This window comes from Nomascus leucogenys, chromosome 10 (assembly GCF_006542625.1).
Source record: "Nomascus leucogenys isolate Asia chromosome 10, Asia_NLE_v1, whole genome shotgun sequence".
NCBI classification, from domain to species: domain Eukaryota; kingdom Metazoa; phylum Chordata; class Mammalia; order Primates; family Hylobatidae; genus Nomascus; species Nomascus leucogenys.
In genome coordinates, this window is record NC_044390.1 from 14,632,377 (window position 1) to 14,657,091 (window position 24,715).

At 36.4% G+C, this 24,715-nt stretch overlaps 1 protein-coding gene across 1 annotated transcript in view; it reads left to right on the forward strand.

The window, feature by feature from the left end:
• The first annotated feature begins 1,867 nt into the window (after nt 1-1,867).
• Nucleotides 1,868-24,715, forward strand: part of EPYC (epiphycan) — a 42,558-nt gene continuing 19,710 nt past the window's right edge. The window contains exons 1-2 of the mRNA XM_030821831.1: nt 1,868-1,947; nt 4,320-4,497. Of these exons, the coding sequence (XP_030677691.1) occupies nt 4,333-4,497 (165 nt within the window). The 5' untranslated portion in view covers nt 1,868-1,947; nt 4,320-4,332. The remainder of the gene's footprint in view (nt 1,948-4,319; nt 4,498-24,715) is intronic.

Genomic DNA, 24,715 nt, shown 5'->3' on the forward strand with positions numbered 1-24,715 from the left:
GCACAGTGTTCTGAAACCTAAGGAAGAGACAGTTTAAACACCAACAGTTCAACAAAGGATAGTGTCGAAACAATATTTCTGGAAATAGTCTTGTAAGTTTAACCAGAGCCCTCCAGAAAGCCAGAAACTAGGTAACTCTCACCTCTCTGTCACCTAACAAGGTGCACAGAGTACTAGATCAAATATTGAGGGAAAAGGAAGAAAGTTAGGTATTTTCATAGATACTTGAGAATTCTGTTGTTTCTTCTAAAACATTCAGCAGAGCCTACAGCTAGTGACAGATAAATAGGCTTTGAATCCGAAATCTGTGGAACTGAGAGCTAACACTGCCTTTCTGTGTATACTCCTATCCCTCAGACAGACTCAATCATGTCTAGGGACCTGACACAGAGAAAAGCCAATTTGATTTCCTCTTTCTTTGTGTCACACATAGTGCTGTATCATTTAACATCTGAGTCTCAGTAGTCCCATCGGTGGATAGTGGTAAGCACTCTGCTTAAGAATGTGTTGAGGTGATTAACAATCATATATGAAGTCCCCTGACACCCTACGTGGACCTTGCTGCTAAAGAGGACAAGCCTAAAAACTTGGATTCAGGCATCTTTCCAGCACTGCTTCTAAAAGTGGCCTTTATATGGTGGGGTGAGATATCCAACAGATACCAGAAATAAGTCCCTGTCTCCAAGATGGCCTCTCTCTTTTTTGAGAGGTCTTGGTAGACTTCATACATGACCCATTATCACTGCTTCTGCTCCAAATAAAATTGTTTTTGAGAAAAACAATGCATGCTAAGAACAAATCATTAGGAAACAGGGTTGGACGATGGGGATGACGAATGAGAATGCCCTGAATAGATGGGTAAAGACATTTTGAGGGCAGGGAAGATGGGAGCAGAGGCAGGAAGGGGAGTGAGAGAATCCTAAAGACAAACCTTCTTCTCTCCCATCACTTGGCCCAGGAGTAATCCCGCTTTCAAAATTCAATACATCTATTCACTTGCAGACATGAAAAAAAGATTCCTGAAGCATAAATGAGAACAAAATTCCTAGATTTATCTAAAGCATACCAGAATACAAGATGCAACTTTCACCTTTCTCTAGGACTTATGTAATGTAAAATTGAGGTATGGAAATTTAAAGCATATCTTTTTCTTTTCATATTTGTATTAAAGTTCAATTTTACAAACCATGGAAGTTAACAAGAGCTTAAAATAAAGCTTCTATTCTAAGGAAAAAATGTGTAATTTGATTTATTTGTCTATGATAGATAAAATAACTTTTTTTAAAAAGAGCCCCTTTTCTCCCCAAAACACGCAGATCATATTTATGCATTACTTCTGGACATAATTTTTTTAAAGTTATGCAAAAGGTTCATTTTTCCCTGCTTTGCTATCAAAGCATTCCATGCAATCAAAATAATTGGGATATCTTTTTTTAGTTACCCAATATTAAACAGGTAAGGTTTCTGCAACATATACCAAATTTCACTTAACATTAATGAAAAGTGAAGAAAGCAATTCAAGACTTCAAGTTTTGGGAAAATTATTTCTTATTAGAACTAAAATATCCATCTATAGTATCACTGTATACATGAACTTCATTTCTTAATTGATGAATCTGTTATAGGTGAGGTATGTTAAATCCAACTTTTTCCATTAAAAAATTTTAAGGTGATACTTTGGCAATTATAACTCCATTAACATAATTTCAAGAACTTTATACAGTATGTAATTTGTATCCTACTGCTTAGTTTGGGTGACTATAAAATAATTTGGGGTTTTTTAAAGACTGAGAAGTATTTCTCAATGTTAGGTTTTGCAAACAGAAAGTTGAGTGTTATAAATTCCACCTCCCACAGACCAGAATTCACATCCATTGGTCAGGGGCAAATACCACTAGCTCTGCATCCTCAGTCACTTTGTGCCATTTCATCAAGTCAGAGCCAAAGGTAAGTTTTTATACTTGCTTTCTTCTTGGGTCAGACTTTTTTCCCTACTATAACAACCTTTAAAAAATAATTTAACTTGCCTTAATATCGTCTGGTGAACTTTGATTCAATGGATTTGGTTTATTTTTGTTATTGACTTTGTATTTATATTATTCTTGGAAAATCCAAAATTTTGAATTAGCTTAGGAATTAATAACGTACAGCAAATAGTTAATCTCAGCAGTCATGACAGATGCCAATAAAATTATAGTAGTTTCCATTATATGCCTTAAGTAAAGTTTCCTGACACAGACCACATTCTTTGCCAGTATAGACAGGCACTATTGATTGATATTAATTGAAATTTTATGAAAAGGGAGGAAATAGTGAAATTTCAGGAGATTAAAAGTATTGTAATGATTACATGACATTATGCATTTAATTTTTTTTTGAGCTATATATCGAAAGTTTTAAGTAGACAAATTTTAAAATATTAAGAAATGGTATAAAGTGAACACAAAATTAAAGTTTTAATTAAGAAACTGCATTAAATGCTAACATAATTACTTGAAGAAAGGAATATAAATTGTTTAACTAAACATAGATAGGTGCTCTTTATATTTTTAAGATTCACACAGACTGCCTTATAGTTGATAGCTCTAGGAGTGATGCAAAATGCAAGTAAATTCTGAGATGTAGCCATATGTAATCAAATATAGTATGACATGAGAAAAAAGGCCAGCAAGTGTATAATTTCTTTGAACAATGGAAGTTGCCAGAAACATATAAGGAAAATATTTTTTTTAAGTTGGTAGTGGCTTCTGTTAATATTTCCAACTTGATTATGGGAGAATTGTTCCTGGAAGATTTGCAAACCCACTGCCTTATTAAGTAGGACTTCATTGGTAATTGCCTACAACAGTTCCAAATCTGCAATCCTGCAAAGACTTCTGCAAAGGCAACTGAAATAGAGGCTTAGTTTATCCAGTGTGAACAAGAAATTTATTTGAAGAAAGCATAGGAGAGTTAAGAAGGAGCTCCTTGTACTGCTTCTTATTCTCAGAGGTATTTCATATCCTTCTGCCTAAACCTGCTTCATAAAGACTTTCTTTCAAGTAACTGAAGGTCATTTTGTCTGCCAGTGCATTCAAGTTTAAAAGTAATATTGATCATGAATTCCCTTTTATATGTATGCATAGGTACTAACACCACAGGTACTGTTCTTAAAGTAAACACAAGAAGTGTGTCCAAAATGTAAAAGCTTCTAAAATTAGACATGCTTGATAAAGAATTTTACGATACTTTGCCTACTCAATAAGGGATCACTAGGTAACATTTTGGTAAGACTAACTTAAATGTTTCAAATTAAACATGAAGTTTTTTTTCTAAACCAAAATGTATTCAAATGAGTATATACAGAACTAAAAAAATAATTAAAATTATAGGATCTTGATTGAATCCTCAAAAAGCATAATGTTATAATGGAAAATAAGAATTGTGCTTATTAAGGAATTAAAAAACAAAGATGGCTATAATCCCATAGGCATACAAGGGAATCTTGCCAAATAGTGCCTTTTAAACATGTATTCCTGTTGGTTCTGAGTTCAAATCTTAGATAGCTATTAAGAATTAAATAAAATACTGAGGTCTAAAGGAAATTTTTTTTCTATTCTATTTCATTGGGAACATTTTGAACAATATTGCATGAAATACTAATGTACATATTAAACAATGTATGTATTTATATATCTAGAGGCTACAAAGAAGTAACAGAAAAAACAAACAAAACTTTGTTACTTTGTTCTGAAGAAGGCCTTAGGCTTAAATGTACAAGAAACAGTTATGAGCCCTATTTTGTTTAATTATTTTTAAAACCCCAATGCCTAAGTCACACTGTGGATCACTGAAATTGGAATTATTTGTGGATATCCTAGTTGTATTACCAGTCAACTCTGTCTCAGTTTCTTCACCTATAAAATGGTATGACAGCTGCAGTCATCATCACCATCATCATCATTATGCTCATCCTCTTCAACTTCATATCCCAGAGTTGATGAAGGATCTTAATGTTTATTAAATGGTAAAATTATTAGATGATGAAAAAGCTTTTGTGAATAAGCTCTGTTTTTCTCTATAAAATAAAATAAAATTTTACTGTAATTAAAATATCCACTGTAAAATTAGAGACAGGTTTGTGAATTAATTTGAACATCTGGCAGCAATGGTCCTAGGAAATCAGATGACTTTGTGTGTTATGTTTATAAATTATCCATGGAAGGAAAGCTACCAGCTTGAGTTCTTTGATATTGACACTAATTTATCATTTCTATTTAGTGCAAACTATTCATAAGTTATCAATTAAATATTTATGCATTTTAATATTTTATAATTAGGAAAGCTTGAAAAATGAAGACATTAGCAAGAATTGTTCTGGGACTTGTCATCTTTGATGCTGCTGTGACTGCCCCAACTCTGGAGTCTATCAACTATGACTCAGAAACCTATGATGCCACCTTAGAAGACCTGGATAATTTGTACAACTATGAAAACATACCTGTTGATCAAGTTGAGGTAATTGATCCTCCTACTCTTGAAACTTTTAAAAGCATGGGATGAGGAATGACTGGGGTCTGTTCTCTTCAAATAGATGTTTGGTTTTTTTTTATAAGTGGAAAGATTTTATGATAATAATTTCATATTAACCTTGTCTCCAAAACATGTTCAATCTTTTGGAGGTTAATACCAGAACAGTCTTTTTTCTTTTTTTTTTTTGAGATAGAGTCTTGCTCTGTCTCCCAGGCTGGAATGCAGTGTTGCAGTCTCAACTCACTGCAACCTCCGTCTCCTGGGTTCAAGCAATTCTCCTGCCTCAGCCTCCTGAGTAGCTAGGACTACAGGCACATAGCTAGGACACATGCAGCTAATTTTTGTATTTTTAGTAGAGACGGGGTTTCACCATGTTGGCCAGGATGGTCTTGATCTCTTGACCTCGTGATCCACCCCCCTCAGCCTCCGGAAGTGCTGGGATTACAGGAGTGAGTCACTGTGCCTGGCCAGCCTTTTGTTTTTTTAAAGTTCATGTTATTTACTTCAAATTTTATTGCCAAATTGAACATAAAAATGTATTTCTGTGAAGTTAGAACAGAGAAAATTAGAAAAAGTCAATCAGCAAGGAAAAGTTAAAATGGTATGCATGCAATGATGAGGAAAATTTGGGGTAAAGGAGAAAGATGTGAGATTGAAATAAACCAGAAGAAAATAAAAATACAGAGAAAGAACAATAGTTCGGAACTCCACTGTAGCTCAAGAGTGAATGTGCTTCCCTAAATAACTGATTGTCTCTCTGGCAGTAATGTAGAAACTGGCAAGGTTGTAGCCCGCTCCATAAATCTGATATGACATGTTCCTTATTAAATACAAGGCTTTTAATATAACTAAAGGATACAGGCTAATTTTTATGAATCAGAAAGCAAACAGACCTTGAAATGCAGGAGTGTAACTAATGTGCAACACTGACAAAGACTAATTAACTATAAATAAACAAAAAGAGAAATTATATCACCTTTAAAGGATCATAACATATTTTGGGCAATCTTTAAAGTGTAAATCTTCTTAGAATAACTACTTTTGATAACCAAGCATAGAAAATATTTAGATGAAATTGTATATTTAACTTGTATTGAACTTAGATATATCTTTACTAAGAAGATACTAAAATTTTTCAATATTGTTTATGTTGCCTTATGAATACAAGAGTCAGATTTTCACAATGTGATAGTTTTTAAAAATCTACTCCCCTCTCCCCCTTCTCTCTGTTTCTCTCTCTTACTTTCACCCTCACCCTCTTTTGACCCTCATTTCATCTTTCCCTCCCATTTTTCCTCTCTTTAGTAAAGTTTAGGCTCAATAGCAGATTATTTTTCTTCTGCACGTTTGATTGTGACTCATTTTCTAAGTCTTTATTAATATTCGCTGTTTGATTTATTTCACTGTATGCATTCTGTCTGTTAACAGGATTTTCTGTTGAGAATTTATGGTTGATAACAACAGTCTTGCCCTGTGTGACTTCTACATCTCCAATGTGATGCATCAATGTAGAATATAAGATGAAAGTTTTTCAGTGGTTAACTCATCTGCCTTGCTTCTTCTTTCATCTTGCATAAAAACACATTTTAAGAAAAAATTTTAGTGCATTTATGAATTTATCTATCAAATTAAACATTTTAGTTCAAACTTATTTGTCATTTCCCCCCAAACTATTCCAGAGGATCAAAGAGATTTGATGATCACTGTAACTGAATCTTCTATTTTGAGTAGGTTTTGGGAATGGTTTCAAGGGTGCTGTTTATTCCTTTCACAAGACCAAACACACAATAGAAAAAAAAATGCTGTTTGGGATCATGGCTTCTCTAGGCAAAAAAGAAAAAAATGACTGTATCTGCAGAGCTCTTTTAACCCATCCCTTACCATCAGGATCATTTTCACTGCCCATAAAGCTGTAGGCATTCTCATGAGGTTCGGACATTTTTCATGACATCAAGAAATTTAAGCTAACAAACATATCGATATAAAGATTATTTAATATACAACATTATCTTAGTATCTGTGTTTTCTGGAACAACAGCTTCCTGTGGGATGCCAAATACAATGTGAAATACCACATATAAAACATTGCATCTTTACATACTTCAGCCTTTACCACATACAAACAACTCTAATTTTACACAGAGTCCTTTCTGAGCAATTTTACTTCAAACTAAACTTAGAATCCTCACTGACTGAGGGATCCAGAGAGCCACTAACAATCCCTTGTGGTTGACTGAAATATATTAGTTATCCCTTACTTAACATTCCTTGGTGATGAACTCATCATCAGAAAAACCATTTTGTAGGTAGACGGTATAGATATAGATATCAATAGGCATATACATATGCTATTATAACTCTAATGCACAAAATAAAACCTGTAAATCATTTTAAAAAATATGTATAGGGTAGATCTAGTAACAAGAAATCAACCAACTCACTCATCCATTACCTAAGAAAAAAAGAAATACAAAAACAAAAATATATGATAAAGTAAGTAAGATGACATGAGGAACAAAATTTAGAAGAACTTTAGCTCAGATATTAACAAATTAAAATGAATTGCTTTTCAAACAAGCAAAAAAACAGTACACAATTTCTTATGGGGTGATGTGAAGTAAAGATGATAGATCCAGTCATGTGAATAGATTAATAGAGTTATTCATGACATGAATTTCTTCATGCAGTCCTGGAAGTCTGGATTTCAGTGACTCGTGGTAAGCATATTTATCTCATTTTTATATATTAAGGTGAGTTGTTTCAAATATTCTTGATTTCATATGAAACAATCTGACTAAATACTACTAACATAACCAATATAGGGTACAATTAAAGAAAAAAATCCATGGTAAGTAAAGCACATGGAAAATGGTAGGATGAGATTCTTCATATTTTTTTTAAATCTCCAATGGCAACGGTATATGTTTCTGCCTTTTTCAGCCTAGAATTTATCTCATCTGTAGAATAGAAAACTTTTATTCTAAAATTATAAATTTATAGGATAACTGAACAATACCTTTAAAATATATGCCAGTTTCTTATAAGTTATAAGACTTGGCATTTTGGACTAGTGTAATAGACCCTTGGTTTAGGCTTTGGCAGATTAATTCTTAAGGCCTTTGATGTATGTTGTAGGCAGAATTCTAAGATGTTCCCTAAAAGGCCCATTCCTAGTATACCCATGCCCTCTATAATCCTTAATATCATGGGTATTTGGGGATATCACTTCTATAATTGGGCTATGCTATATGGCACAGTTGAATTTAAGAAAGGGAGACCATGTAAAAGGGCCTGACCTAAACTCATGAGCTCTTTAAATCAGCATCTTGATGTCAGAGTCAAAATTTGAAGCATGACAGAGATTCAAAGCAAAGTGAACTGTGTGTTGATGACTTAAAAGATAGAAGGATCAATTTGGTAGGGAATGTAGAAAGCCTGTAAATGGTGAGAGAAACTGATGGCCAGTAAGCATATGCGGTCCTCAGGCCTATAGACACAAGGAACTCTGAGCTCTGCATGAGACGACAGCCCTGGTCATCACCTTGACTTTGACCTTGTGAGACCCTTGGGAGAGAAGCCAGTCAGGTCAGGCCTGAACTTCTGACCTACAGAAACTGTGGGCTAAAAAATGGGTGTAGGTTTACTAAGTTTACGGCAATTTGTTATGCAGCAGTGAAAAAATTAAAACAAGATAGAACAACTTAAAAGTTTTTTATCTGAAAATCAAATTTGAATTATTCCACTGTAAGTGTTGCATTTGTGAGTCTAGGGATTCAGGTGGTCAATAAGTCAAACCATACCCAAAACCCAGGGGAAGAATCCCAGTTGAACTTTGTTGATTTCTACTGATAGTGGTAGATTTATTGCCTCCTGAGTTGTTGAGAAAGGGTTATTAAATTATTTGTGTTTGAAAATTATATTCAGTAATATAATTTCAAACTGATGATTTGTGTGATTTATCATGATCTAGAATATCTATCATCCATTGTTTTCTATATTAGAAGCAACTTTTAGACCCAACAATGCCATCAGAGTGCTATATATTACCCAGTACATACATTTATTGGTGTGACATAAAATGGTTGCAGCTTTTACTGCACTTTCGTTTTACTCTAGTGCTGTGAATAGGAATTGATTGTAGGCTATATGATCAAAATGTAGACTTTTTGCTTTCTGATAAACTATAGCTAACCTTAAGTGAGCATTTATTATGTGCTAGGTACTGTTCTAGTCATATTACATATATTACCTCATTTATTTCTCACAACAAAATTATAAATTGCTATTGTTATTCCTAGGGAATAGATGAGGATTTTCAGACAAAGAGCAGTTAGGTAAGTAACTTGACTAAGATTAAAGTTAGTAATTATATATCCCAATAGTGATGCTGTCTTCTCATATCACAAAATAATTTCCAAAAGGGTAATAAAAGACTATTATTCTGCCCCCATTTTCTGTCAAGCTCTAAATCGTTCTTTTAACTTGATATTTGTTTTAGTTGAACTGAATGCCAAGTACTCGATGACTCCTAAAAGGAAAAGAAAAGCCTTTTTCTGTGGGTAGATAATGTGAACTAGAGGTAACCTTTATAGATAACCGACTCTGTTATCTAATTATTGTAAGAAAGAATGGCATAAGACTACTTCTAATTGTAAATATGCATTCCTCAACATATATCTAATTTCTGGACTATAATTTTATATTTATCACGTATTTACTAGTCTAGGAAAACATTTTTCCATTTGCCTTAAAGGGTTCATCAGAAAACTGCATTGTTCAAAAGTTGATATTCTTTGAGTGGTTTAAATTGAGATAGTCTTTTTGATGAAGTTTGGTTATTTGATGTCTCCATTTTCATGTTATAGTTTTAAGTTATTTATATTTCATTTTGCTTAGGTTGGAGGGGGCTTCAACTTGTTTTCTAAGAACAACATTAGCCCTATCTATGAGTAATGCATTTTTCCAGCAAAGTGCTTGGTAGCAATTTTAAGATGTATAGAGGCTCTATGGAAGGATGTCAACATCCATTCATCCAGTAAAATTTTCTTGGCTTCATCCAGATTAATAAACTCCTCCTCACCTCTACTACATTAATTAACGTAGCCTTATATAATTACTTTTACTTTTCCTGTACTACCCCTGTGTATTCAATAAACACCAAGAAATGTTATACTACAAAGTGCTATAGAGCTGTTAATTGTATTTGCTGTATGATGACATGGAGGGCATTTATAATGACACTAAGCAATGGTCTTTGTGGGGATGTCTAAGAAAAATTTCTCTCAGGTCTCAGTGTCAGATGGGTTACAACTTCTAAAAACAGTTGCTTCCTCTCTGGGTTCTGTATTGGTAACTGAGTGTGCTTGTCATTATGGCTTGCCTGCTCAGCAGCCTGGAGCCCAATTTTTGTCTCAGTCTTCCCTGGTTTCATATAACTTCGCCTACCTTTATTTTCTTGCCACCTCAACTACTTACGTAGATTTTTAAAAAGCATTACCATATGTTGTTTTAAAACTGTCCGTATCCTTTCTGGAATGATATGGTATATGCGTTCATCAGTAAATAACGGTAACAATGAATAAAGGAATATCAGTAAAAACAGGTCATAGAAAATTTCTTGCATGAGAGATGCTTTCCTTGATATTACCCTCCAATGATCTTAAAATTGAGGCAAATTCTCTTCCATGGACAGATAAAGTGGCTAGATTGTTTAAAATCATCCTTGTAAAGAAAAGCGCCATAAAATACAGCAGTTACAGATGATGAATTTTTTAAAACTCTAGAAGATTTTTGAAAGGAATGAAAATTATATTTAGCAAAGTTGTAGGAATGGTAGAGAACTCAATAAAGGCAGTTGTATCAATTAAATTTTGAGGAATGGTTTCTTTTTATTTGTCTTTATTATAATATGGTACAGTGCAAACTAACCAAGCCTCAGCACCAAGCAATATACTCCTATAATAAACCTGTGCATGTATCCCCTGAACTTAAGGTAAAAATAAAATTTTAAAAAAATAAATAGATAATAACTTTGGAATATATGTTGATGCTCTGTAACACCAGAAATTGCTTAAGGAGAATCAAGCTAATTCCGGACAACTTCCAGAAATCAAAGTACATTTTAGACAATGATATATAAAAAGCATCTTAACATTAATTTTTCTAAATAAAATAAATTGGTATAGGACTGCATCGATGTTAAAGGGTAATCAGTCTAGGAAATTGTCTCTGTATTTCGTGAACACAAAGTACTTATATTAGTAATATTTATACTATTCTGGTGGCAAAAGATACGCAACACTTATCTTTATATTTAAAAATATATCGTACTTTGGCTAATTTATACAGTATAGTTTCAAGTTTCATACATATGGTTTGCATACTCAACACTTTACGTTGGAAGAAGAAACTTTAACACAATCAGCCTGAATTAAATATCTTTTTCCAGAGTATGTGAAAAATAAAAGCTAATCTCTCTCTTTACTAAAGATGATCTACAGGAAGGGAGGAAAGAATTTTGCTGATGAGATTTTAAGATGGTTGTCTCATTGACTTTCCATCAGATTCTTTTAAAAACAGTGTTGAACTATTTAATTCTCATCCTAAGCTATAGTATTTAAGAACCTTAAAAACTTAAGCAACAAAAAATATACAATCATGTAGGCTCATTGGGAAAACAAATACTGATAATCTTTGCCAGTGACTTCTTCATATTTGTATTATATATTATTTATGAGACCACAAACATAAGATAACTCAAATAACTAACCCTGGAAATAAGGTAATATTGTAACCATTTAATAAAGATAACTGCAGAACAGAATTTTGCCCAGAGTTTTCATCTAGTAAGTTTCTGAGTAAAATTTAATCCAGTCTTTTAATGCTAAAGGAGAGAGACTTTGGCCCTGAAAGCCCCCATTCTTTTTCTGCTGCTTCTGTTTAATCTTTACTTCTTTGAGCTGTGTCCAATACTGAGGTTTCTTTTCTCTGAAATTAAGTGATTTGATTATTAAGAATCAGAAAAACAACCATTTCCAAGTGATTACGATTAACACAATATTCAAACATCTCTGTTAGCTGTCAAAGTGTTTAAAGGGGCAAGAGGTAATATGATCCTTCTGAACTGAAAGCTGCTTTGTCAGGAATATGAGGATTGAGCAAGCTGTGCCAAATACATTTCTTCTTAATCTATTTTCAAGATAAAATAGAAAGTAAGATATAGCTTCATTGCCAGGTATTCATGGTTACGGTCTTTCAGATAATTAATGTAGATCACGGAAACAAATGTGAGCACCAGGCTCATGTTTAAAGCAGAATTTCACTGTGCTTAACATATCTATATATCAGTATGTTAAACCCATAAAAATACATCTTTAGTAACTCAGGCCAAACAGTGCAGAGCCTTTTAACGCCTTTAGAAGTCAATTGTTGCCGTAGTGGTAATACAGAGGAGTAGCTTCAAGATTAATTTATTCAACTGTGTAGAACAAATTGAGAGATAGATAAATTCAAAATTTCATTTTGTTTAATGAAAACCTTAATTCTGTGCCTGAGTAAAAGTCCAAATATTCTGGATTTCAAATGCGTTTTTTTTTTTTTAAACAAAACAAGGAAGACCAGTAATTTAAATATTATCAGCTGAATATTATCTGCTCTAGGTCTGGGCTTTCTCATTAGGAATTGACTGGTGCAATGGGTATCCTAAATTAAGTGAATAAATAGGTACAGATACTTCCTTTCCAATTTGGCTCTGCTTGAGCACATAACCATTAACACAAATACTAAAGAATAACGGGAGAAACCATTGGCTTTGGGTGTTGCTCATTTCTACACCCATTTCCTCCTCATTGGGAGACAGTCTTGTCATAATGCTGAATAACACAGGGCCTAAAGTCAGACTTCCAGATGTAAGTGCCAGGTCTGTCACACCAACTGTATAACCTTGGGCAAGTCATACAACCTCTCTGGGCCTCAGTTTTATATTTAGAAGATATCTTTTGAGGATTAAGTAAGATAAACATGTTAGCTGTTTAATATAGAGCCTGGTACATAGCAAATGTTTAATAAATGCAAGTAACTTTACCATTGAATCACTCACTCAATTAAAAGCCACTGAAGCTTATGTGCTAATGATCACAGATGCCTTAAAGGAAGGGATGGGATTTGGGCTATGATGAAGGCTAACCCCCATGGTGCTTGGATTCACACTAGATCCACTTACCAATTTTTGCTGAGAGCCAAGAATTCGGGAAGGCAAATTAAACCAAATCTCTTCCTGTGCCTTGGCATTTTCAGTCTAGTAGTCTTATAAGTATTTTCAGCACAATAGAGGAAGTTTAAAAAGACACATATAAGGTATATGTATACAAGATCTATAGCTATCTATTGGAATGTAAGTTTTTATGAGTTCACTCACAAAATGCATATGCTGAGAAATGATGTTCTTGAATCTGTCATTAGCTTTAAACCTGGCAGCTAATCTGAGATATAAAGTATTTACATGTTTATCCATCACCTTTTCTTAACAGTATTTAAGGTTACTTACATGAATAAATGCTATAATGTGCACACAAATTAACACAAAAAAGATGAAAATATAAATCTTAGTACAATAATTTTATCTCAAAATATTATATATAATAAATGTATTATATATTATTTTCTATTATATTATCTGCTATATCATATCTTTTTTTTTTTTTTTTTTTTTTGAGACGGAGTCTTGCTCTGTCGCCCAGGCTGGAGTGCAATGGCGCAATCTCGGCTCACTGCAAGCTCCGCCTCCCGGGTTCACGCCATTCTCCTGCCTCAGCCTCCCGAGTAGCTGGGACTACAGGCGCCCGCCACCACGCCCGGCTAATTTTTTGTATTTTTAGTAGAGACGGGGTTTCACCGTGGTCTCGATCTCCTGACCTCGTGATCCGCCCGCCTCGGCCTCCCAAAGTGCTGGGATTACAAGCGTGAGCCACCGCGCCCGGCCATCATATCTTATATATATTACTGATCATGTGTTATGAGGTGACAAATACAAACTAAGAAAGTGAGACAAAGAAAAAATAACAGTTGGGAACATAATACAAAGCCAGGAGTCAGATAGATATATCAAAATTGAAACCATTTTGTAACTCATACAGATGCATAAAAATAGTAAAGTTTTTCTGGGCAGTAATGCTAAGTTTTAGGGGACCCCTATACTTGCTCCCACTATGTCCTATCTAAATTCAGGATCAGGTGAGAAGGAGAAATGGGATTCACACAGAAATAGAGCTCAAAATGTTCTATTTTATGCTGATAAACGCGAGGTGTACCTCCTGAATTTAATGCATGACTTCAGTGTGAAGCAAGTAAGAGCTTCCTAACACAAAACTTCAGAAATAAACTATGCCATCAGTCACAGGCAATGCTGGCCAGCCACAAGCTTCAGGACAGAGTCTACCCCCATAAATCTTTGTTCATGCAGGGGCAAAATGAAATGTATGCAATTGATAAGACAGTCAAATCTCCCCAAAAGGGAAGGGGAACCACCTGGGGCCAGTTCCTTCTCTCAATCATCAATTAGCTTAGGAGCGAGAAAAGAGATCAACAGAGGATCTAAGAAGAGATTTGATTGTTCCAGAGGAAAGTCATAAGATGGAAACCAACTTGGTTTAGCCTCATCCAGATGTTGGTCAGTTTATGTCCCTTGACTCTGGTCTGTAACCTGTGTACTCAAACACAATTTGGAGAAATGCCCCACTAAGAGTTAAATTATGAAGCCACATTTGACGAATATTAGAGCTGTTCTTCTCTAAGTGTGGTCCCTGAACTGGCAGCATCAGCATCACCTGGGAGCTAGTCATGACTACAAATACTCAGATGCCACTCCAGACCTAGGGAATCACAAACTCTATGGAAGGAGCTCAGTGAACAAGCCAGATCATTCGATGAGCCTATGATTTAAGAAGAATTGAACTAGGAAAATTCTCCCCAATATAATGTTCCTTCTCTCAGAGTAACATTTGAGATCTTTCTGTTTTCTGGCACAGTTTGTAAATATGCAATGTTGGCAGAATCAGTCATCCAGTCTTACCTGAAGTTTTTCTTTCTTTCTGAATACTTGAAGGCTTTGAATTCCCATTTTTGTGCTAAGACCTGTCTTTCTGGCACTTGATGCTGCATGGCATATGTGTTCTATCATATGACAGACTCTCTAGTGAGCAAGTATTTTCAGCCAGAGGATTCTCCAGCCTGGATGTTATATGCCCAGTGGCTTCTCCCTTTCCTCCTGCTATGGATTTCAAGAAGTCTACCTCTCAGAGAGTTTTCTCCATTCCCCATGCTTTTGTCACCATAGGGACATGGATGAAACTGGAAAACATCATTCTCAGTAAACTATCGCAAGGACAAAAAACCAAACACCGCATGTTCTCACTCATAGGTGGGAATTGAACAATGAGAACTCATGGACACAGGAAGGGGAACATCACATTCCAGGGACTGTTGTGGGGTGGGGGGAGGGGGAGGGACAGCATTAGGAGATATACCTAATGCTAAATGACGAGTTAATGGGTGCAGGAAATCAACATGGCACATGGATACATATGTAACAAACCTGCACATTGTGCACATGTACCCTAAAACCTAAAGTATAATTAAAAAAAAAGAAAAAGAAAAAAAAAAAAGGAATTTCTAATCCCCTGGCTGTGCAGTTCTTAACAAGCTTTGAGGCCTGTCAGGAACCAGGCCACACAGCAGGAGGTGAGCGGCAGGCCAGCCAGCATTACTGCCTGAGCTTGACCTCCTGTCAGATCAGCAGCAGCATTAGATTCTCATAGGAATGCAAACACTGTTGTGAACTGTGCATTCAGGGGATCTGAGTTGCCTGCTTCTTATGAGAATCTAATGCCTGATGATCTGAGGCAGAACAGTTTCATCCTGAAACCATCCCCAGTGGATAAACTGTCTTCCACAAAACCAGTCCCTGGTGCCAGAAAGGTTGGGGGCTACTGATCTGAAGAATCAACCTCCGCATATTTTCGAGCTGAAGTTGCTGTTGATATTTTTGAAGTCTGTGCCCCAAGGAGCCTAGTAAAAAACGTACCACATTCTCCTCAAGACTTTGTTCAATAGTTCAATGTTCCAGACTTAATTAGTGTTTCTGTCTCCTACATCCTAGTCTGCATCATAAGTCACTTCTCTGGTGCAGTGATTCTCAACCTCCGTCACATATTTGAATCAGCTCTAGAGCTTTTTAAAATCCCAGTGCCTAAGCCATATCCTGGACTACTGAAATTGGAATGATTTGTGGATGAGACCCAGGTTTGGTGTTTGACTTTCCTCATCTATACTTTCAGTGTCACATGCAGTTGTTTTAAAAAAATTAATATGCTTCTTAATTTTACCTCTTTACTTCTCTAGTACTGTGTCCTCTAGAAAAATAACTTTCTTTTAAAGTTATTTTTTATTTTCTTTCTGTTCCACACCTTCATTTTCTGGCATAGTTCTCTACATTCTGTAAATCAGTAACTTATGAATCTGCTAAAAGTAACACTGTCCAAAACATTTTGGAAATCTTCACATTTCTGAGTTGGATATTTTTAACTGGATTTGTTGTCCCATCGGACTAATTTCTAAGCCAGAATTGGGACTTCACTTGTTATTGTCCTGCCTAGCCCTCCATTAATACGCCTAATTTTCACTGGATCTTCCCTAATTCCGCATTTCTCATTCTCACTCCTAGGGCAAATTCTAGTAAACCCTGTCTTGAATTTTCCAGGGATAGAGAAACTTACCCTTTGTTGGTTAATGTGTACACATGTAGGCATGAAAATCTCCTTTCTAATATTCAATGTGGGCTTTAAATAGTTAAATAACATGTATGCAAATATATATTATATGCTCCATTCCTTGAGACGTTTAAGAAAAACAAAGAAATATATCTAAAAAATATTGAGACTGGATAAAATCTTTTTGTCAGTGTGTTCTCTCTAGAGTTGTAATATCATAACTCTGATTAAAGACATAAAATTGAAAGAAATTAAATCTAGGCCATTTAAGATAAAATAATTTATTCTACTATCACTACACTGAATCTGTAATGTGTAAAAGGATAGAATGGACATTGAAGAGAATCAGTAAATTTTGGAAGTAGAGAGAAAAAAAGAAGATCCCAGAGGCTAATGTTGTCAAGGCCAATAAATCACTATTCAGCAGTCGTCTTTTGGCAGGGTGTTTTTTTATCATGCTAATGACTGCAAAAATTTATGAGAGTTAACACATTTAAAGAGTTTGATCCCTTGGAAAAGAGTCCTTCTTTTGCTTTATGCTATTATGGAGCTGATTTATCCTTTGTACTGGTTCTATGATCATCAACAATCTTTTGACTATAATTAGCTTCCCAAGTGGGACTACCTACAGAGAATGTGGTGGCACTAAGAGGATGAAGGTTAGCCTTCAGCTTTAATGTGGTCTTTGAACTTGTTTAAGATAATATTGCCCCAAGAGATAAAGTCAGGTTTCTAAGTTAGTAAAATTTGCAAGAATTTGCCAGTGATACTGGACAGCAATAAAAAATCAACATGTAATGATTATCCTTTTCAAAGGCAATTGGCAGTTAGCTGGTCCTCTCTGGGATATCCTCTGTAAATACACATTTTTTTCTTATACAAAATGTGTATAGTTACCCTGTGATAATATATGCATCATCATTATCATTGTCATTATGTATAAATAGTAGTTTTATCCAAAAAAGTTCTACAAATTAAAAGGCATGGATTTATGCCTCAATAAAGGCTGTGTTAGAAGAAACAATTTGCTTTGTGTTACACTGAGAAAGATTGAAACTGAATAAAAAATACTAAATTACTCCATCAGAAATAAAGAGCTAGAGTTTTGAAGGTTCCAAATATCTTCGTTTTCAGTCCAACTTCTTTGTTTTCAATTACTGTGACTGACTCGCTCCCCTCCTCTCGTCCTCATGAGATTACTGATTTCAGCCTACATTAAATTGCCTAAATTGTCTTTCTGGCATCCTTACATGGGGAACAAGGGCAATAAGGGGGAAGGGAATATGAACTGACTTTGCTATTAGATAATGTGTCTAAAGCGTTTGCCAAAGTTCTCTACCAATATTATTTGGAGACATTTAATTAGAACTAGATGACACATTTTAAGAAACTTATTAAGTTTCTGGAGCCTAAGGAGACGATGGTGAATGGAGTCTTGAATAAACTGGGATAAAGCTGAAGTAGAAACTCTTTCTGGTGACTAAAAATGGAATATTGCCATTTTCTGACAATAAGAAAAGGAAGTAAGAAGAGAAGTATGTGAGCAAAGAAAAAATACTAAAGTCCCTAAAGAGACAAAGACTAGAGGATATGATTAAATGAAACTTTAAAATCAGCTCTTGTTTCTTTGGCATGGAATTTTTCACTTAAACATTGCATTGTGTATGAATAAGCATTATCTTTTAGAGTTATGAATCTATGAAAAATAACTATACATTGGGATAGGTTAAAAAAATAAAGCATGTACATGTTCTAAACTTGATATCCTAGCAAGTCAATACAAAATATAATGATTTTATGATATTTGGTGTAATCGAAATGCCATTAACTATTTTGATATTTGACTTACAAATATTCATTCATTATATAACTTTATCAATTTTGACTTCAGTTAGTAAAAACTGAGATTTAACAATAAATAAATGGAAATAATGGTGAATTTACACAAATTTGGTGATATTATATTTCAGTAAGTATTACAACAAATAAGATCTAAGAACAGTTGTTTATAAAAAGGAAATCAGAGGATAAAGTGACAAAAATATACTTTTATTTTTTCTAATGTCAATGATATGTACTAGATAAATCAACCTATAATTAGTCATCCCTTAAAATTGACAAGTATGAAAACTTTTTTGTTTTTTTTTTTGAGATGGGGTCTCGCTCTGTCACCCAGGCTGGAATGCAGTGGCGTGATCTCGGCTCACTGCAAGCTGCGCCTCCCGGGTTCATGCTATTCTCCTGCCTCAGCCTCCCGAGTAGCTGGGACTACTGGCGCCTGCCACCACGCCTGGCTAATTTTTTTTATTTTTTTAGTAGAGACAGGGTTTCACCGTGTTAGCCAGGATGGTCTCGATCTCCTGACCTCATGATCCGCCCGCCTCGGCCTCCCAAAGTGCTGGGATTACAGGTGTGAACCACCATGCCCGGCTGAAAACTTTTATTTAACATTGATATAGGAGATTTGCAAACTACAATCAGTGTTTGTTATAATTTTTCTTACTTTTATGAGAAATAAGTATTGTGTCAGAATGAAATTTTAAGCTATATCTACATGATGGGTAAGACAATTCCATGTATTCACCTGTTTCATTTCCCTTCTGGGCATTTAGCTAAAACACATTGTTTACTTTTTCTAAGTTGGTTCATGTGGCTAGTTCTCTTCCCTTAATCTGTCAATGGACAGACAATACCAGTGAAACTTGAAGTCTCAAGCTGAAAATGGTGAAGTCCTAGCAAGAAAGAAACTTGTATCTCTGAGTAACTACATAGAGGAAAGTCATAAACTTGTTTACCTGCATTAGATAGCATGTCAGCAAGATAGAATCTTTTACTGTGTTAAACCACTGGGATTTTGGACTTGTTTGTTACAGCTACTAATGTGACTTGCCATAATATAGACATTTTCAACTTTTTCTTTATTATCCATTTCCCAGTTGTATAAAGGGAGCAATTTTTAACATTTTTATAGATGATTTAAGCAGAAATATACTTGGCTGAGTACAGAATTCATGCTAGTTATTTTCATAATTGGAGAATATTTCATCTAGCCCATGATGAGATCCAATGAAACCTTTCTTCTCCATGTCAGATATAATCTCTTTAGTGGACTAAATTGTTCATTTTCAACAAATTTAGTATTTCCCTCCTCCAAACAGTGCTGACCATAATAACAAACCATTCTTCTCTGAACTCAGTTTTTCTAGGCTACCTCCTTAGCTTGCTTTCTTTTCTTTAGCTATATCATCATCACTAATCAGCTAGAGTCAAGAATAAAGAGGCTGCTCCTAATGGCTTCAGAAGAATCATTTTTTCTCATTGGGCATTTTAAATATCACTTTTCTATGATGAGAACAACTGAAAGTAACTTCAATTGCTTGGCATGGGTACCTTAATGTGACTATCTCTGGCCTTAGGTGTATCTACACTAAAATATTCCTTGTTTTTCCTATTCTAATAGGAAAAACGGTATCCTCATAAATATCAATGAATCAATAAGGATCTCAGTGTATACATGTTTTTGCTTTCTCTTTCTTCAGGGATTTCCTGGACTATCCTTATTTCCCATTTGCACATACAGGCAAAGGAAAGGTTAATAAAAAATTATGCTTCCCTGACTAAATTGAGGTTTTAAGTCTAAATTGTAAGGAGTGTGACTGAGATAAAGAGGATATAGAGAAATAAAAGAGAAACCTAGGTGTGAAGACTGGTTAACTGATCACTTAGAGTTAATATGTACTCAGGTAAGGCTATTACATTGTACACATCTAGGAAGCACCATTCACATAGAATACCACATAGATAGTGCTTCTTAGAGTTGTGCAATGGAGTGGTTCTACCACTAGGTGTATAATTTTTCCATCTTTCCCTCAAATACAGAGCATATCTAGCTAAAATTCCTGGCTCAGCAATAGATTCAAAGCTAGTTTCATCTAAAGAAGTTGAAGCACATCTTCTTTAGTTTCCTTTCATAATATGTTAGCACATATAATGAAGGTCCATAGGCAGACATGGAGATGTCTGAGCCATAACTAATGTATTTTCATACCTGCTTTCCCTATGAGATAAATAAGAAAGACACATGAAATGTAGTTTAACAATCAAAGACAGGTTTATTTTAGAGAAATAAACCTGAAAGGGGCTTATGGCCAATTTTGGTCAGGAGCATTCTCCCTTACAGACTAAGAGTATATATTGGTTTTAGGGCGACAGGGCCCATCACAAGCTTGGAATGTTTCTGCGTGGGGGAAATTTTATGGTGAGGTTGGAATGTATCTGGGCAGAGGGGAGGTTATCTCGGGGCTAGCATGTCTGTGGTCGGGGAGGGGTTTGGAATGTTTCTGGTTGGAGATGTTATTTGTGGTTTATGGTTATGCTGACCTTAGCCATTAGGTTGATGCCCTTTGAATTTAGGCAGTTTTTGATCAACATAAACTTTAAAATGACAGTGCTTGTCCAAGATGGTGATACTCCTGCTCTGTCACTCTCATGCAACTTTAACCTTGTTATAATATTTTCTTAGTCTTATACACAGAACAATCATTTAATGTATCAAAAATTGCCATGATTTACCTGTACTGGTTCAACTGTATTTTTCAGGAGGGCTAATAATTGCTAGGCATACTGGAGTAGCAGCTGGGACTATAATGGGGAAAAAAAAGAAATATGTAGTATTTATCCTCATGGGGAGAGAGAGATTAATCAAATACTCACAGATACAATATAAAAATCTGTATCAGTTAGCTTTTGCTGTGTTACAAGCAATCCCAAATTTTGGTTACTTAAAACAACCATTTATTCAGCTCACAGCTCTGTAGTTCAGATATATGGGTTCTGATGTGCTGCTGGTTTGCACTGGGTTGACTCAGGTATATGCTAGGTTGGTACAGTGCTGGCTGGACTAGCTTGGCCTCAGCTGAAGTGACTTTCCTCTCCCCTCCACCATGTGCTCTCTCATCTTCCAACAGGCTGGCCCCAGCTTGTTTATATGGTTATTAAATAGGGTTCATAGAGGACAAATGAAAGTTTGCAATGTTTCTGGACAACTATCCTGCTTCCTAACATTCTGCTTCCTCTGGTATTTGAGAGAGCAGAGTATAGGGGTTGGGTACAACTGGATATAGAGGAATTACTGCCTCATTGATGAGTCTAAGATTTTGCACTAGTCTCCACTGACCATTTGGTTTTTGTACTCCTAGAATTGGGGTGTTGCAGGGACTGCCGCATTTTCTTACTAAGACTTGAGCTTTTAAATGTCTAAAAATATCCTGTAATCCTTTATGAGCTTCAGGCCTTAAGAGATATTGCCTTTGATAAGAAGAGTGGTGGGGTCTTTCAGCCTGATTTGCACTGGGCAGGCATTTTTTGTCCTTCTGAATTGTCCTTCCAATACCCAGACTTCACAGTTGATTCCCTCCTCAAGCAGGGGACAACAAATGGGTAACTTGTTCCCCATATTCATAGAGGTAATAGCTCCAGCTTTGGCTAATATGTCCCTCCCTAATAATGGTGTGGGACTTTCAGGCATAACAAGAAAGGCGTGTGAAAAGAGCAAAGTCTCCCAGTTACAATTGAGGAGGTGGGAGAAATACCTGGTTACAGGCTGTCTCAGGATTCCTCAGATGGTAATGGACCTTGAGGACAGCTGTCTGGGACAGGAGATTAACACTGAGAAGGCCATGCCAATGTCCAGGAGGACATCAATTTCCTGGCCTTCAATGGTTAAACTTACTTGGGGCTCAGTGAGGGTGATGACATGAGCTGGTGCTTGCCCCAGACATCCTCAGTCCTGTTGTTGGATCATCTAGTTAGGGGCTTCTGGCCCAGAGAACCTTTGTCCTCCGTGGCAGTGCACCTTCCAGTGATTGCCTTGGCATAATGGACATGGGCAAGGGGGCAGCTTGTTTCTCATTGGACAATCTTTTATAAAAAAATCCTTGCAAATCACACAAATAACAAGCCCTACTGGGTGATTGGCCTGCTCCATTTTCTGTCCTCTGAACCACCAAGTTTTGTTTGTCTGACAGCCATGACTAAGGCTGTGGCTTTTCTCTGATATCATTTTTCCTTTTCAGCCTGCTCCTCTTGGTCCTTATTATAGAACACCAACGTTTCCAGGTTCAATAATGCTTCCAGATTTTGTTCAGGGCCCCGGGCTCGCTTTTGGAGCTTTCTCCTGATATCTGTGGCTGATTGGGTAATAAATTTATCTTTCAGGATCAATTGACCCTTGAGGGAGTTGGATGACAGGGGAGTATATTTTCTTAAGGCCTCCCATAGTCACTTAAGGAAGGCAGAAGGATTTTCTTCCTTTCCTTGAGTTATGGTGGACATCATTGAATAATTCATGGGCTTTTTCCTAATTCTCCTTAGTCCTTCTAGAACACAGGTCAGCAGATGTTTATGACTCCAGTCCCCATGATCTGGGTTGAGGTCCCAGTGGGGGTCCATACTGGAGATGGCTTGCTGACCAGTAAGGAATTTGTCCCTTTCCAGTTATCTCCAAATTCTCAGGCTGCAGCTAAAGCCACATTCTTTTCATTAAAGACCAGGGTTTGCTCTAACAATAGCATGACTTCTCTCCAAGTGAGGTTGAAGGTTTGCCCTAGAGCCTGTAGGACATCTATATTCCTATCAGGATCATCTGAACACTTCCCCAGGTCTACTTTGATCTGCTTTAAATCAGAGAGGGAGAAGGGGATATGTACCCAGGTTGGACTAAATTCCCCTCTCCCTACAGCTTGAAGGGGACATAACCGATAGCCCGGGGGTTTTTGTGGTCCCTTGGAGATTTCTTTGCTTGTTTCCTTCTGGGTGGGGGAGATTAGAGGAGGCTTATTAATAGGAAGGGGAGCTGTAGGAAGGTTAGGATATGGAGGTAAGCTGAGAGGTCCTCCTGTGAGATGTAAATTGCAAGCTTTGCATAGTTGTAGATTCTCCTTCAATGAAAAGAAAGCTTGAACATAAGGTATTTCACTCCATTTGCCTTCCCTCTTATAGAAAAGATCAAGCTGCAGGATAGTATTATAATTTATACTTCCCTCAGGTGGCCATTTTTCCCCATCAGAGAGAGAATATTGGGGACAGGCCATAGTGCAGGAAAATAAATGAGCCACGTCTTTTTCAGAGTTCGTGGGTCAAATTGGTCTCAATGGCTTAGGATGCATTTTAAGGGTGAGCCCGTTGATGCCTGAGTGTTTCCCATTTGAAAGAAAAAACCGCCTGCAGTTTTGGTTTGTTTGTTCCCCCTGCCGCCAACCCAAGAACCTGCAGTGGTCCCTGGACCCTGCTGATCAGAATAGTTGCACTCACCAATGCAGCAGCAGAAACACCACTTTTCCTCTTAGACCACAAAGAGGACCAAGGAAAGGCAGATTTTGTGGTCCTTACCAATGCATTCTCAAAAACCTGTTAGAGTCCTGTTTTCCTGTTAGTATTGGGACCTTACCCCTGTCCTATGAAGATGTTATGCCCCCAAAATGAACTGGAAGGCCATACCCTGAGGGAGGGACGGGATCTCCAGGGTTGGAAGAGTGATGCCTTTTGTCCTTACTTCTCATCATATGAATAGGAAGGATATCATTTCTGAGGCTCCCCATATCCTAGCTTTAGGAATAGCTTTTGTTAGGCCTGCTTGTCTGAGGAGGGATCCTAAAATTCCAGATAGTAACACCCCCAGTGGGGCTTTGGGCAAAAATTATGTTTTTCTGATTGGTGAGCCTGGGTGCCTAAAGAAAGGAACAGCATCACGAAATTTATGCTAGAAATCATTCTTATATGAAAAAAACAGAAAAGCACCAGAGACGGAGTGGTTTTTAGAAGCAGAACTAGCCTCAGAGAAGAGATGTGGGAGGAAGTTTGTCTGACAGGCATTAGGACCCAGGAGTCAAGGGTCAGAATAGATAGGATAGATGGGCAAGTCTCACTTGGGTGATGTGACTTTGAGAGTTCCTCTCATGGCTGCAGGGTCAACCAACTTTTTGTTGGGACCCCAGAGCTGAATGGCTTTCCTCTCTGTCGACCCTCAGCTCAGAGCGGAAGTACAAGAAAAGTGGAAGCTGGTTTCAAGCAAACCAACGCTCCCAACTCCAAAGAGTTGGGGGTTGTTAAAAAGCCCTTTCCCAGAAAGCCTGACACCCATGTTTTTAGTCTGGCAGCTGCGCTAGTTGCTTTTAACTGGCCAACAGGTGCCCAGTGTTTAGCCTCCAAATTCTAAGTAAAAATAGGACAGAATAGCAAGCTTAAAGGGGTCCAATGGTACTCACCGCTTGGTGATATCAGAACTGTTAGTAGTTAGAACTGTTAGTAGTTAGAACTGTAGATAACTTATCTCATGGTAGCCTTTGCTTAGGGAGTACATTTTGTGTCCATGAAACAGTATCTCTATTCTGGAGGTGACAAATGCATACCTCACATTGATTACATGGCTACTAAAAGAT